General features: G+C 49.5%; 1 protein-coding gene across 6 annotated transcripts in view; it reads left to right on the top strand.

The window, feature by feature from the left end:
- The first annotated feature begins 7,405 nt into the window (after nt 1-7,405).
- Nucleotides 7,406-16,450, top strand: part of CTDP1 (CTD phosphatase subunit 1) — a 46,166-nt gene continuing 37,121 nt past the window's right edge. For 2 of the 6 annotated variants that reach the window (XR_009697350.1, XM_061169507.1), the window contains exons 1-4: nt 7,408-8,059; nt 13,347-13,430; nt 14,088-14,181; nt 15,586-15,714. Coding sequence is in view for 5 of the 6 variants with exons in the window: in XM_061169507.1 (XP_061025490.1) it covers nt 7,755-8,059; nt 13,347-13,430; nt 14,088-14,181; nt 15,586-15,714 (612 nt within the window). In the remaining variant the exon portion in view is untranslated. Of the gene's footprint in view, nt 8,060-13,346; nt 13,431-14,087; nt 14,182-15,585; nt 15,715-16,450 lie in introns of all 6 variants that reach the window. The other 4 variants (XM_061169510.1, XM_061169509.1, XM_061169511.1 and 1 more) reach the window with 3 other exon arrangements.

The raw sequence follows: 16,450 nt of genomic DNA, 5'->3' as shown, positions 1-16,450 counted from the left end.
TTTTATGGAAGCTTCGTTACTAAGGCACAATTGATTAACTCATTGGCCACCGGCAATTGATTCAACCTCCAGCCCATCTCTCCTCCCTGGAGTTCAGGGTGGAGGTGGGGATGGGGTGAAAATTCCAACCCTCTAATCATATGGTTGGTTCTCCTGGCAACCAGCCCCTACCCTTAGGTGGGGCCCTACTGAAAGTGTTTTCAGGAACTGAGGACAAGAGACCAAATATTATCCCATTGTTCTTATCACTCAGGAAATTCCAAGGGTTTTGGGAGATGTGATCCAGGCACTGTGGATGAAGACCAAATACATATTTCTCCTATAAATCACAATACGCAAAGGTAAAACTTCAATGGTGATCGCCAAACGAAAAAAAAAAATGGAGTAAGAAAATAAACAGAAAACCAGATCTCAATATATCCCCAAAGGGAAAAAAGATGATAAGGGAGAAAAGATATCCAAAGAAAAATTGTAAGGTTAAATATAAATGTACTGGACCTGGACTTTCCAACTAAAAGATGGAGATTGTCATAATGAATTATAAAAGTCTAGCTAGATGCCATTTATAAGAGAATACCTAAACTTAAGGTGTAAAAAGTCTAAAAGTAAAAGTGAAGTATATACCAGGCAAGCATTTATTAAAAAAAAGTTAAGACAGTCATATTACTTCAAGCAAAAAACATTTTAATAGATAAGCATTATTCAGGATACAGAGGGCTCTACATAACAAAAAGTTTCAATTCCTCAAGGATATAAAAATTTTTAACATGTATGCCTTAATAACAACCTCTGCCCCCAACCCGTTTGTGTATGTATGCGTACAATTGTGTGTGTGTGTGTGTGTGTGTGTACACACAAAAAAATTAATAAAACTACAGAGAGAATTTGGTAAATCCACTATCATAGTGAGAGATTTCAACATGTCTCTCAATCATTGCTTGGTCAATCAGGAAAAAAACATGGGAAATTTTAATAACACATTCAACAAGCTTAACTTATTGAGTAGATATAGACTCCTGATTCAAATAAGGAAAGATGACACATTCTTTTGAAGTACACATTAACCATATACCGGAATTATGTTAACTGCATTAAATTTCAAAGAAGTAGTATCATTCAGATTATGTTATCTAACCATAATGCAATTAACTTAGAAGTCAACAATAAAAAGATGGAGAAAAATTCCCATGCTTTGGACATTTTCAAATATACTTCTAAATAACCCATTTGTCAAATAAAAAGATCATAATGGATATAAATGAATAATTGAATGACTGGTAATGAAAAAACTACATATCCAGACTAGTGAGATGAAGCAAGAGTGATACGCAATAGCACACAAATGGCATTGAAGTTTTACTTAAAAAGAAGACAGGCTAAAATTAATGCTTTAAACATCCAATTTAGGATGCTGGAAATAAGAATGAATCCAAATAAACTGACAAAATTCCTAGAAAATGCAATTTCCGAAATGACTCAAGATGAAATAGAAGGTGTAAATAGACCTATAACTAGGATAGAAATTGAATCATCAGGGTAAAATCTTCCCACAAGGAAATAGCAAGACCAAAAGGTTATAAAGGCTAGTTACACCAAACTTTCAAGAAACAGATCATTCCACACTTACAAAAAATCTTTCAGAAATAGAACTAGAAACAGAAAAGAAAAGCTCCCCAACTCATCTCATGACACCTACTGGCCTTGATATCAAGTTAAATAAGGATAATATAGAAGAGGAAACATATGGACTATTCTCACTCATAAACATGGATGTAAAAATATTAAGTAAAATATTAGCTAACTAAATCTAATGACTGAATTGGGTTTATTCCAGGAATGCATAATTTTAGTTACATAAACAGAATTCATATATCTGTATGTGTGCATATGTGTATATGTACATGTATGCATATATATGCATATATACTATAATTTTAACAAAAAAGAAAGCCATATGATCACCTCAAAAGATGCAGAAAACATTTGATAATATTTTTAAATAGTCATAAGAATCTTTTAAGAGACTATGAATAGACTGAAGTTTCTTTTACCTGATCATGAATACACAAAAAACGCTCATCACACATCTTTCCTAATGGGGAAATGTTGGAAATATTCCCCTTAAAATGTGGAATAAAACAAGGATACCACAATAACTGATCCTGTTCATCACTGCAGTATAGGGATAAACTAGCACATTAAGACAAGAAAAGAAATAAAGCTATAAAACTTGGAAAGGAAGTAATAAAACAATTATTTGTAAATGATATGAACTCCTACATTGAAAACTCTGAAAAATCTACTGATATACTATTTAAAATAAAAGAACTTATTAAGGTAAATGGGTATAAGATCAGTTCACAAAAATCTACTGCATTTTTATATACCACCAACAGTCAATTAGAAAATGTCAATTTTTTAGAAGTATCATGTATCAACAAAAGTATCAACAACAAAAAATAAAGTAACTAGGAATAAATCTAACCAAAAATGTGCAAGTCCTATATGCAGAAAATTATAAAACCTTACTGGAAGATTTTAAAGGGGGCCTAAATAACTGGAGTGATATACTGTTTGTGGATGGGAAGATTCAAATCACAAAGATGTCACTTCTCCCCAAACTGAATTATAGATTCCATATAGTTCTGATCAAAACTCTTAACAGGTTTTATCAATAAACTTGACACATTAATTCAAAAATTTATGAAACAAAGGCCAAGAATAGCCACAAAACTTCTAAAGAAACTTCTAAGTAAGTAAACTACTGTGGGGCAATTGCCCTCCCAAATGTCATGCCTTATTATGAAGCTACAGCAATGAAGACGATACAAGAACAACCCAGAATAGAAAGTCCAAAATAAGCTCATACCTTTATAGAGACTTACTCTGTATCAGAGATGGCACCACAGCTCAGTGAGAACAAGGTAAGCTTTTCAATATATAGTGCTGGGATAATTGGCTACCCATATGGGAAAGAAATCAGATCCCCGCCTTATAACATATACAAAACATCCATTTCTTATTATTTAAAGACTTAGCTGTGAAAGGCAAACTTTTACAAATTTTAGGAGTAAAAAAGGAAGCTATCTTTATAACCTCAGGTTAGGGAATGCATTCTTAAAATTAAGGACTTCTGTTCTCAAAAGATCATGAAAAAGACAAGCCAAAAATTGGTAAATGATATGAGTAACATATAAACAGTAAAGGATCTGTATTCAGAAACCATAAGGAACTATCACCACTCAACAAGAAAAAAACAAACAACCCAATAGAAAGGTGAGCAACAAACCTGAATAGACATTTTGCAGAAAACAAAAAAGGTAAATTTAAAAAAATAGGAAAAGATACTAAGCCAAAAGGCTATCAGAAGAGTGCAAATTAAAACCACAACTTAATTTTAACACAGATTTTCATTTAGATCGGCAAAGATAAAGAAGTCTGATAATACCAAGTTGTTGAGAATGTGGTGAGAATATAAACTGAGACAACCATTTTTGCATTATCTCATAAATCTGAACATTTGCATATCCTAATTCAGCAATTCCACACTTATGCACATATCCTCAGATTTTAACTCATTACACCAAGAAACATGCAGAAGTATGTTCACTGTAGCAATTTTCAGAATATCAAAAAGTGAAAACAATCCAAATGTCCATTCACAAGATAATAGACAAATACATCCTGGTATATTCACACAATGAGCTATTATATAGAAGTCTCAATATATAAACTATACCCATATAAAATAATATGAATAAAAATCGGATTCATAGTGATGAATGAAAAAGCCATTCAGATTTTAAAACATGATGCATTTTTATAAACCTCAAAAAAAAGTTTGACTAAACAGTATCTTTGTGCATACATATATACAAATGCAGCAAAACACCATACAAAAGGAGAAAGACAAACATGAAGCTGAGGATGGCAGATACCTCTGGTGGGGAATCAAGGGGATAAGATGGGATGGTAAGGAGTGCATAGGTAGTTGTAACAATATTGGTCATGTTCTAGATTTTAGATTGGCGGATACGTTCATTTTAGGGTTACATAGTCTTTGGTATGTACATAACTTACATAATTTTTAAATGGGGGGAGAGAAGAACAAAGGGAGAGAGAGAGATCCAACTAAAGACCATGACAGGTCTACCTCAGAGATATTACGGGTTTGGTTCCAGACCACTGCAGTAAAGTGAATATTGCAAGCCTCACAAATTTTTGGTTTCCCAATGCAAATAAAAGTTATGTTTATATTATACTGTAGTCCATTAAGTGTGCAATAGCATTATGTCTAAAAATAAGCGTACATACCTTAACTTAAAAATACTTGTTAAAAAAAATGCTAACCATCCTCTGAGCATTCAGTGAGTCGTAATCTTTTTGCTGGTGCAGGGTCTTGCCTGGATGTTGATGGCTGCTGACTGATCAGGTCGGTGGCTGCTGAAGGCTGGGGTTGGTGTGGCAATTTCTTAAAATAGGACAGCAGTGAAGTTTGCCACGTCAATTGACCCTTCCTTTCATGAACGATTTCTCTGTAGCACGCAATGCTGTTTGAAAGCATTTTACCCACAGTAGAACTTCGTTCAAAATTGGAGTCAATCCTCTCAAATCCTGCCGCTGCTTTATCAACTAAGTTTATGTAATATTCTAAGTCCTTTGTTGTCATTTCAACAATCTTCATAGCATCTTCACCAGTAGATTCTGTCTCAAGAAACCACTTTCTTTGCTCATCCATAAGAAGCAACTCCTCATCTGTTAAAGTTTTATCATGAGATTGCAGCAATTCAGTCACATCTTCAGGCTCCACTTCTAATTCTAGTTCTCTTGCTATTTCCACCACATCTGCAGTTACTTCCTCCACTGAAGCCTTGAGTCCCTCAAAGTCATCTATGAGGGTTGGTATCAACTTCTTCCAAACTCCTGTTAATGTTGATGTTTGGACCTCTTCCCATGAATCACGAATGTTCTTAATGGCATCTAGAATAGTGAATCCTTTCCAGAAGGTTTTCAATTTACTTTGCCCAGATCCATCAGAAGAATCACTATCTATGGCAGTTATAGCCTTACGAAATGTGTTTCTTAAATAATACGACTTGAAAGTTGAAATTACTCCTTGATCCATGGGCTGCAGAATGGATGTTGTGTTAGAAGGCATGAAAACAACATTAATCTCACTGTACATCTCCATGAGAGCTCTTGGGTGACCAGGTGCATTGTCAATAAGCAGTAATATTTTGAAAGGAATCTTTTTTTCTGAACAGTAGGTCTCAACAGTGGGCTTAAAATATTCAGTAAACCATGTTGTAAACAGATGTGCTGTCATCCAGGCTTTGTGGTTCCATTTATAGAGCACAGGTAGAGTAGATTTAGCATAATTTTTAAGGGCTCTAGGATTTTCGGAGTGGTAAATGAGCATTGGCTTCAACTTCAAGTCACCAGCTGCATTAGCTCCTAACAAGAGAGTCAGCCTGTCCTTTGAAGCTTTGAAGCCAAGCATTGACTTCTCCTCTCTAGCTATGAAAGTCCTAGATGGCATCTTCTTCCAATACAAGGCTGTTTCATCAACATTGAAAATTTGTTGTGTAGTGTAGCCGCCTTCCTTAATTATCTTAGCTAGATCTGGATAACCTGCTGCAGCTTCTACATCAGCACTTGCTGCTTCACCTTGCACTTTTACATTATGGAGATGGCTTCTTTCCTTAAACCTCATGAACCAACCCCTGCTAGCTTCAAACTTCTCTTCTGCAGCTTCCGCACCTCTCTCAGCCTTCATAGAGTTGAAGAGCGTTAGGGCTTTGCTCCGGATTAGGCTTTGGCTTAAGGGGATGCTGTGGCTGCTCTGATCTTCTATCCAGACCACTAAGACTTTCTCCATATCAGCAATGAGGCTGTTTCGCTTCCTGATCATTCGTGTGTTCACTGGAGTGGCGCTGCTAACTTCCTTCAGGAACTTGTCCTTTGCATTCACAACTTGGCTAACCGTTTGGCGCAAGAGGCCCAGCTTTCGGCCTATCTCAGCTTTCGACAGGCCCTCCTCACTAAGCTTAATCATTTCTAACTTTTGATTTAAAGTGAGAGACGTGCGACTCTTCCTTTCACTTGAACACGCAGAGGCCATCGTAGGGTTAATAATTTGCCTATTTTCAATATTGTTGCGTCTTAAGGGATAGGTAGGCCCGAGGCGAGATACTGAGACACGGAACGCACGTCGGTAGAACAGTCAGAACGCACACAACATTTATCAGTTAAGTTCCCTGCCTTACCTGGGCGCGGCTGTCAGCGCCCCAACACTACAACAGCAACACCAAAGGCCATCAATCACAGATCAGCGTAACCAGTAACGACGGAAAGGTTTGCGAGAATTACCACAATGTGACACTCAGACAGGAAATGAGCAAAGGCTGCTGCAAAAATTGGTGCCGACAGACTTGCTCCATGCAGCGTTGCCACAGACCTTCAATTTGTAAAAAACGCAGTATCTGTGAAGCGGAAGAAAGCAAAGTGCTGCAAAATTATGCACGTACTACTGCTGTCTGCCTTCCTTAAATTACGTCAGCTTTTGTTTCATGCACCTGGGGGCTCTGCCGTTGGGACAGGTGCTTATGTTCAAATCCCACCAGAGAAAGTGCACCTCTTCAAAAATCCTATGAAGAAAGACCTTGAAGGCCCCCGCCGACGACCACTCCCCCTCCTCCCGGACGGGCTCGGCTTGTCTCCACAGTGGCTCCCGGTCCCTGCGCACAGTGCACCTGGCCTCCCTAGGCGGGCACGACGGCGAGGAGGCTCCGACAGTGCGGGAAGGGCCAGACCCCGAGAAGACACCAAAAGACGCACCCCAGGGCGACGCGTGGAACGCGGCGCCCACCAACCTCCAACCCCAGACCGCGCACAGCATGCTGGGACCGCAGTCCACGACTCCCGCGAAGCACGTCGGGATTCCAAACGCCTGACTGGGATTCATGGGACAGCGGCGCGCTGCACGCTGGGCCTCGTAGTCCCACGACGGACGACCGACCTCAGCATGTGACGGGAGAAGTTGTGGGACGTCAGCCCCTGTTGCATGCCGGGACCAAAAGCGCCTGATGGGGTTTCTGGGACTCCGGCCTCGCAGTCCTAAGACACCAACCAGCCCTCAGCGCATAGAGGACTGTGGGAACAGAGCGTTGCATGCCGGGACTTGTAGTTCTCATGACGCCAGACCTCAACCCGTGACGGGGGCTGCGGGACAGAGACCCTCGTTGCACGCCGGGATTCACGGCGCCTTACGGGGATTCGTGATACAGAGGGGCGCGTTGCACGCGGGGACTCAGAGTCCCACGATGTCCAGCCTCAGCGTCTGACGGGGCTTCTGGGTCGGCAACCCCGCGTTGCGTGCCGACCCGCAGCCCCAGATGCCGGCGCTTATAGAGTGGATGGGGCGAAAGAACACTGTTCCCCCCGGGCCCAGTCGCAGAAGCGTGGTCCTAGGACGCGCCCACTTCCCATGGCCGGCGGAGGACCTCTCGGACCCCGCGTGGGCGTGTTTACACCCAGGCCCTCGGCGCCTGCGCGCACGCACGCGGTGGCACGTGACGTCGCACGCTGTCCCGGAAGTCGGCGCGGAACGGGCGGCTGGTGGAAGCCGGTGCCGAAGAGAGAATCGTAGCGCCGCTGCCGCCTCCGCCTGGGCCGGGGTCGCCCGGTAGCCCGCGATGGGCGCCGGGCTCTGAGCGCCCACCGCCGCTTTTCCACAGCGCCTCCGCCCGGCTGTGATGGAGGCACCGCCCGGCAGCCGCGGTCCCGCCGAGGGCGCCCAGCAGCCGGCCGTGGCCGAGGTGCGCTGCCCCGGCCCCGGACCGCTGCGCCTGCTCGAGTGGAGGGTGGCGGCTGGCGCGGCCGTACGCATCGGCTCTGTGCTGGCCGTGTGCGAGGCCGCCGCCTCCGCGCAGCCCACCAGGCCCGCCCCTACCCGCGCCGGCTCCGGGGGCTGCGTGCGCACGGAGCGCAGGCTGAGGTCGGAGCGCGCGGGCGTAGTGCGGGAGCTGTGCGCGCAGCCCGGCCAGGTGGTGGCCCCCGGGTGAGTGGGAAGGAGGGAGGGGGCTGAGTTCTAGAGGGAGTTCTGGGCTTGGGCCGGGAGAGGGTCCTGGCCCGGCACTGGGTGGGAAAGGGTCTCCGGGGCTGCAGCTGAAGGCTGCGCTCCGGGAGAACTTTGTAAGTTAGAGCCCACAGCTGCGTGGCTGCCTGTTTTTCTAAGACTGGACGGCAGTCACTATTAGTGACTTTACTAATCAGAGGCAGCTTTTTTTTTTTTGAAAAGTCTCCGTCACCGAAATAGCACTCTTTGTAAAACAGTTGTGTTCTCTTTTTTCTCTTTCTGTAATAGGTGCTTCCCCCCAAGACTTCACGTTTGTAAATTAGGAAAACTAGGGGGTCATAGTGCGTACAGGACGAATCAGGCGTACTCCATGCTTGTTGTCGCAGTGTCAGCTGTTGGGAGATGTGTATTTCTTTAGGTTCCAGTAAACCCTGCGAAACGTGGTTGTAAAACCTGGTGCAGTTGTGCATCTCGGCTCAGGAAGGGGGTGCGGCCTGGGCACAGGTAGGTCAGGGTGAGAAGTAGTAGTGCACTCTCCTGCCACAGGCTCTTGCTGTCATATCTCTGTTCTAACCTAGTAAAGGGCTTTTTTTTTTTTTTTTTTTGAAGTGTACGAACTTGTCAGTTTATATCTTCTCCCTAAGTGGACCGGTGTTGTGCACAAAGGCGTGTGCACATGACTGGTGTGGTTGTTTTCATTGTCAGGAACAGAACCCTGGGGCAGGTGAGCATTGCTGCCTCCTGCTTAGTGGCTGATGTGCAGTTTTCCCTCTGTGGGGACCCCAGTACCCTGGGTGCTCAGTTCCCTTTTTGCCCATCCTGGCCCTCCCCGGGGCTTGGGGGGGCATCGTCCCTGCTCCTCTCCCTGTGGCTCTAATTGCCCCTCTGGCTTTTGAGCATCTTCTACCTGGTCCACACAGCAGTGGGTGACCAGGGTAGAACTGGCATCCCTCGCAATCCTGGGAGTCTCATCCCGCATCCTCTCCTCTCCTCTCCTCTCGTCTTTGGGGGGGAGCCAGGCCCTCCGCCTTCCGCTCAGGCGCCCGCGCCTGCCCACTGAGTGCATCCGCCACCAGAGCTGTCTGCCTGGCCTCCTTTAGGAGAGAGGGGCTCGCTGTGCTGTGTGTGTGACACACTGTCAGCGTTACTTTGAAGTCAGGTCTTACCTGACCATTGCTTGGTCCATAATGAGCCTGTAAACCTGCCAGCTAAACGATGGAGGTGCACCCCGATGCTGCCGTTTCACTGTGTAGAAAACCCCTGAGGGAAAGACCTCTTCTCCATGTGGTTCTGTTCCTCTGCATGGGAAAGGCCACCAAGGCCCAGACAGGCCGGTTACTGGTCACAGCAGTTAGTGAGACTCACGTGCCTGCATGGATCAGGGCAGCCAGTCCCGCGATCAGAGTAACCCAGTGAGGTCATGTAACCAGTCGGCCAAGTAGCTGATAGAGTGACAGGCTCCCAGCCGTGAGTAATTTTCTTTTCGGTGTGTTTTTGGTGTTTCAGGTTTCGGGGTATCTTACTGCAGTGGTTCATCGTGGGGCTTTTTGAGGAGCTGAAGAGTGGTAGCATTTCTGCTGGAAGGCAGGTGTGTGGGGGAGGAAAGCACCAGCGCAGCGCCGGGCTCACCTGGCTGGAGTTGTCCTCGTCTCCATCTGCACTGTCCTCTGTCTGCAGGACTCATGCTGACCACGTCAGAGGTGGTTCTCAGGCAGTGAGCAGTTGCAGGAACGTGGAAGTAGTCAGTAGATACTGTTGTGATCTGTAAAGGGATTCCACGTTTTTGTAGTGCTTCATGCTGTCGGGGAGAATGGGAACTATTCTGACTGAGACAGAGGAAGGGGCTGAGGTCCCAGGAGGTTTTGATGCACCAGCACTGTCCCTGCTGAGGCTTTGCCAGGGCTTCCTCTGCGCTGCTCTCTCCTTAGGCCGCGTTTCATCCAGAGCGTCCCCCTCGGGGGGAGTAGATAGAATGAGAGTCTGTTTCTGTCTTCATAATACATATGTGGATTGAAATTACTTTGATTTGAAAATTTTCTGGCAAGGCACTGTCTGCCAGAGAGTAAATCTGTTAATTGTGGACCTGATGATGTCTTTCCCCCTCACCTGTCTGCTTTTTTTTCAATTCACTCGGGTACATTGATGTCTCCAAAGGAAAAGAAAATATATACGTAGAATAATCAGGAAACAAGTCTGGTGATGGATAGGGACCGACACGGGAGGAGGCTGTGTAGGGGTGCCTTTGCGTCTTCCATCGACATCCAGCCAGCTTTATCCGTGCCTGTCTGAACCTGCTGTTTTTATCAGGGTTGTGCAGTGCCGATGTTCGTAATTCCATCGTTTCTGCTTTATTTCTTGCTTCGTTTTCCTCTGTAAGAACAACTAATTTTTCAGTGTGGATTCAGGGGTTCTTATTTTATTCAGTGGATTATGGTCCATTCTGATTACTTGCCTTAATGCTCAAGCTGTCCTGGATTTGGAAGCGGGCGCCCTTCCAGGTCCCGTTAGCGTAGAGCATGGTCCTGTTTTCTGACACAGATGGCTTCTGCTCTCCCATCCCCAGCCCTGGAGTCAGCCATTTCTCCCAAGAAATCCTGCTTTCTTTTAGTGGAGAATGGCATTTAGAAACCACGATCTGGGTGCACAAAATTGTCTCTTTTCCTCCAATATTCTTCAGTACTCAGAGGTTTAGCACTTAGAAGAGATCCCTTAGCCCTCCTAACCTGTAAGACCTGCCCAGACCCAACATCTGACGGTGACCGCTCCAGGGGGCAGCATGCTGGGGCCCAGCTCCCTGACACTGCTCTTTCTGATACGCCCTGTGCTCTCTGACCTTCCTATTGGAGCAGACACAAAAGCTCATGAGGACAAAAAAATCAGGAGAGTTTGATACTTGTGTACTTTGGGGAAAATAACTTGTTTAGGAATTGCATTTGATGATTATCCTATGGATTTTCTTCAGGGACAAACCAGGAAAGTTGACCTTTATGGGTGACTGGTCTGGCATTCTGTGGCTTGTCTCCTTGGCTGAAGCACTGTTTTTAGAGTTCACAGTGCATCAGTCCCTCGGCCGTGTGGAGGGTTAGGGTAGAACACAGCCCGCTCAGCGCCTTTCACCCAGCCTGGAGCAGTGTCTGCAAAGCTGGAGGAGAAAACAACTTGTGCTGAAAAGGACGTTGCTGCTGTGCTCCTATCTCATTCCCTTTCCCTCTCTCTTGGCATTTTATCTCTTTTGGGGGGAATTTTTTCAGCCCATGCAAAGATGCAGAAGTCAGCTGGGATAGACAGTGTCGTACTCAGCTCTGACCCTGGAGGGCAGTTCTGAGTGATCTGGTAATTGACAGAAAATACAGTTGGCTCTCCATACCACAGGTTCCGCATCTGTGTATTCAGCCAAGCTTGGATCGAAACATTTGGGGGGCGTGGGGGGGAATTCAGAAAGTTCCAAGAAGCAAAACTTGAATTTGCCACATACCGGCAATTATTTACGTAACGTTGACATTGTGTTGGGTATTATAGGTAACTGAGAGGTGATTTAATGACACAGGAGGATGCATGTAGGTTATATGCAAATACTAGGCCATTTTATATAACGGACTTGAGCATCCGCGGATTCTGATACCTGTGGGGTCCTGGAACCAATCCCCTGTGGATAGGGACGGGTGACTGTCAAGTCTGTTTCCCCTCCTTTTAATTTGGGCTGTTTCTGAGCTGCTGTACCCCGTAAGTTTCACTCCACCAGCCGTGCCTTCCAAGAGGAGCGGTGCATGGAGGCCAAGCCCCCAGGTCATCACTCCTGGGCCCGGGAGCCCTTGGGTCACTGGTGTTCGTGTGGCCTGCACGTTCTCACAGGGTAGCAGGTCAGCGGAGCCTGTAGCTAAAGTGTAAGCAGCATCGGCATTTTTAAACCTCCTGGGTTGGTGGACGAGCCACTTACTGTTTCCCAAACACCTGCTGCCAGCGCCCCCGGAGGTGAGCGGCAGACTTCTCACCAGGTGCCGAAGGGCCCACGCGCACCACTGGCCCGTGAGCAGATGTCTGAGATGCACCTTTGACCTTGAGCAGAGCGCCTCCGGTCCACTTGCTGGCTCCACCACACCGTCGCAGATGCTTCCGGGGCCCCGTTCTGCCCCTCGGGCGCAGGAGAGCAGGGCTGGCTGGGAAGGGTCCCCGGCGGGGAGGGGTCTGGGAAGGGGGGCGCCCCGTGTCAGCAGTGAACTCCCTCCAGAACCGACCGGGCCGGGAGGACCAGGTGCGGCCCGGCAGTGACCTCACCCCGGAACCCAGGGCATGGCCCGCGTGCGGCCGAGGTGCCGTGAGAGCTGGGGAAGCAGAGACCCCGACCAGGCAGTGGGCGGAAGAGCCCTGGGGGCGCTGCTGGGTGAAGGGGTCGTGGGCGCCTCGTGGAGGGATTTGGGTGGACGTGGGGGGCTGAGGGGCCACACGTGGAGAAGGCCAGCCAGGGCAGGGTTCCCCTGGGTGCCGATCACCAGTGGCCGAGGCGGGTGGGACCTGGAGCGGGCGCCGCCAGAAGGGCAAGGTCGAGGGAGGCGCTGCGTGCGCTCAGGGCAGCGACCCGTCCGCTGCTGCGGTTTGTCTAGGGTCGGGGCGAGGGGGGCAGTTTCGGGGAGAGGTTGAGACGGCGTCGAGGGTGGGAGAGGGGCCGGGCCGACGGGGCCAGGGCGGGGCCTGGTGTGCCCTCCCCGCCCAGCGCCGGGGTCGCGGTGGGGGGGGCGTCCTGGCCCAGGGCACCCAGTGGCTGGTCGTGATGACCACCGGGGCCAGAAGGGCGGGGAGGAAGGAGGCCCTGCTCGGAGGACGGGCGTCGCTTCCCTGGTTTCGCCCCCCATTTGGCAGCTCTGTCTGCCCGTGAAAATCATCTACAGTCCAGAGCCTTTAGGACAGAAGCGGGTGAGGAGGGAGGGGTGCAGAGCCGTCCGCCCTCACGTGTGGGGCACCGACCAGAAGGCCGCTGGGCCTCAGAGAGGGTCTTTGCTTTGTGGGCAAACGCCCAGCAGGGCCTCCCTCACGACACTGGCACGGGGCCCAGGTGTTTCATCGTAGATGAAAAGGCCCATCATTTTATAGCCTAAGAAATGGCACCCCTGGAGGGTGATGTGAAGTTAAAGTTATGCAAGAGTCACCGGGAGAAGTGGTACCAGAATCCAGGTGCCTTTGTGCCCACTCAGATGCTCTTTCTAGAGGAGTTGGATAAAGCAAGAGATTTTAGTTCTTGCTAACTTGTGACCGTTTTCTCCCCCGATTCTAGGGCGGTTCTGGTGCAATTAGAAGGATGTAGCCACCCCGTCGTCATGAAGGGCCTGTGCGCCGAGTGTGGCCAAGACCTGACCCAGTAAGTTCTGGCAGCTCGAGAGTGGGACACCGTTCCCCCTGGAGCCCGAGGGCGGTGGGTGTGAGCGTGGAGGGACAGGACGCCTGAGGGGCTTGGGGTGGAGGATCCGTCTCCGCTGCCCTTCATCTGCCCGCGTGTAGCGTGAGTCAGTCCGCTTCCTCTCTGGTTTGATTTCTTTGAGCTCTGGAAGCACTAAAGCATGCCTGCCGCCCACCCCGGGTGTGGTAGGAAACAGCTGGTGGGTTGGGATTTGCCTTCTCATCCCCGCTGAGTGAACTGCGCTTCCCCACTGGGACCGGCCATCCCTGGACGCAGCCGGCACTTCACAACCCCCAGGCCCCCATCTCGCAGCCTGCGCTAGTTTGCCACCACTGTTGAGTGGTTTCCCCTGTTTGTACGTGTAGAGCAGTGTGGACTGTTCTGTACTTTCACGCTGTGGGCCTCTGTGTTTCAGTGGGACCATCTTTATTTTCAAAGGGAACTCTGTGAGTGTGACTCTTACTTAATATTTTCCTCGGTTTTCCTGTCTGTTTTCAGACAGTGGGGGAAATTTCAGCACTAAGCCCGCAGGCCTCATCAGCTAAAGTCTGAACTAAAATTTCCGCGTAAGTTAATGAGGTGCAGGTGTCGCTTCAGCAGCCCCTTCTCGCTTCGCAGGCTGCAGAGTAAGAATGGGAGGCCGCAGGTGCCGCTGTCCACAGCCACCGTGTCGATGGTGCACAGCGTCCCCGAGCTAATGGTGAGCTCCGAGGTAAGTGCGCCCCTGGCAGGGGCAGCGTTTGGGAAGACGGTTCCTGAGAGCCGTGAGCGCATCTGTGGGCCGCTCTTAGTGTCAGGAGCGACAGGAGAAGACACCAGCTCTGTCGTCGTCGTCACTGTGTTCCTAGTGTGCCCGCGGTGGCCGGGTGGTTTATGTGGAGCATGCGGGCTGCCCGCGGTGAGGGCTGCGCCCCTTCCTCTTCCTTCCCCAAGCGATCCCGCCTGCAGGCAGCACTGCTCCGCTGGGCTCCGTTGGGTCGGGAGCTCTTCAGGGTGCTGCAGCCGGACCCTGGGCTTGGAGAGCTGCGGGGTGTGAGCAGGGGTGAGGGGAGGGCACCTCGAGGGCTCCTGCCCGGGTAGCAGGGGGCCGAGCAGGAGGGGGGAGGTGTCAGGTCTGATCAGCGCTGGCTGCGTGGACATGGGGTGGAGGGAGAGGGCCCGGTGCTGTGCTTTCACGTGCAAAGACGTGCGAGTGCTGGAGAGATGTCTGGAAAGAAAAAGGTTGCTTTTTGTACATTGCCGTGTTGGTCAGAGGCCTCCTGACACCTGGGCCAGGGTCCACACGGTGGGGTGAGTGAGCGTCGCCAGGACAGGGCACTAGGCACAGCGCCCACCTCAGGGGGCCCTGTAACAACTGGCTTCTTGTCTTATCGCAAGGCAGTCTCAGAGCTCTACGTTTCTGCAAGTAGTAGATAAAAACCTTCTTCAGTGTTATAATTTTATTAGGTGTGTGCTTTTAAATGATACATACCTATTTTGTTTTTCATGGGAAAGACAAAGTGCCAGGTACATGATTCTGGTTTTTCTGAATTGCTGAAATTTAAACAAATATAAATACATAAGTGTATGTTTAAGACAAAACAAGGAAGTTTGAGGATAAAAAGAGAAGAAAGCATTCCCCGCCCCCCCCCCCCCCCCCCCCCCCGTTGTTCCTGCTGTAAAGGAATAACTCTTGCCCTTTCTGCATAAACCGTTTTAGGAACAGACAGTGGAATTCCTCGGTAACTAGTCAGGACCGCCTCGGCCGCCCCTCCGCCCCACGCTCGGCTCACTACTTGTCTCAGTTCTGCCGATCGCTTGCCCTGAGCTGCTCCAGAGCCTTCAGCTGAGTCTGTTTAGACACAGCCACTTTCTTCTCGGCCCCTGTTCACTGGTCTACCTATTTAATTAAAAGCAGTCACAAGTTGGAGCGGCTTGAAGAGGGTTGGACCGCACAGGACTGGCTCTGGGCACTGGGGCGTAGTCCCCAGGCCGCGAGGCTTGTGAGCGAGGCGGGCAAGGCGTGCAGGGCGGTGAAGACCACCCTCAGCTTCCTTTTCTGTTTTCTGATAAGACTGAGTTTTACTTTGGATCCACAAGTACTTCTTTGTCATCTCTCGTTTTCCTTTTTAACTAGCAAGCTGAACAGCTGGGAAGGGAAGACCAGCAGCGACTGCATCGCAACAGAAAACTAGTGCTCATGGTGGACTTGGACCAGACCTTGATCCACACAACGGAGCAGCTCTGCCAGCAGATGTCCAACAAGGTGAGCTCCTCCGGGGGGCGGGGGGCCGCTCACTCAGCGGCGGGCGTGGGCCGGTGCAGCTTTGTTACCAACTTCGTCTGAAGGAGCGCGGGGTCTTGGCTCGGTGAGTGAGCAGGCGCAGGTCGCTCTGCCCCTGCAGCTCTCGGCCGCGGTGCGGAGGACGGCGACCAGCTGGTGAGCGCTGGCGTTGAGTCCCTCACCCACAGAACGCGTGTGTTTTTCACCTACGTTAGTCTTTTGATGTCATGGGCTCTTCTGTAAGATGCTCTCTGTGTGACATCCGCGGTTGGCAGGGGTCTCGGGGATTTCCTGCATCACGACCGCTGCACTCAGGCTGGGCGGGGCAGAGCCTGAGGGCATGGCTGCGGCGAGCACCGAAGCCACTCGCACCGCAGCGACTCGGGGCTCGATCCACCTGCGGAGCGGGGCCTTTTCATTCCTTTCATAAGAGTTTGCTCGGTTACGCCACGCCACTCCCGTTCTCGGCCTATGTGGCAGGAGGGTGTCCTCGGGGCCGTGTGGACGGTGCTCAACTGCTGCTGGGGGATTCCCTGTGCCTCCGCCCGCACCTGCCCCCTGGTCAGGCCCCTCTGGACCCCCAGACGGCATCCGGGACGCATGGCAACCCCCCGCCCCGGCCCCAGCTCCGGACCCACAGGACACCTGCTGGCGACAGCCCGAGAGGCACGTTGAATCCTTAACCTCGGAGATCCTGACTTGGGATTTTAAGGGTGTT

This window comes from Eubalaena glacialis, chromosome 15, assembly GCF_028564815.1.
Source record: "Eubalaena glacialis isolate mEubGla1 chromosome 15, mEubGla1.1.hap2.+ XY, whole genome shotgun sequence".
Lineage (NCBI taxonomy): Eukaryota > Metazoa > Chordata > Mammalia > Artiodactyla > Balaenidae > Eubalaena > Eubalaena glacialis.
The sequence above is the reverse complement of the archived record's forward strand: the minus strand, read 5'-3'. Positions and strand labels throughout refer to the sequence as shown.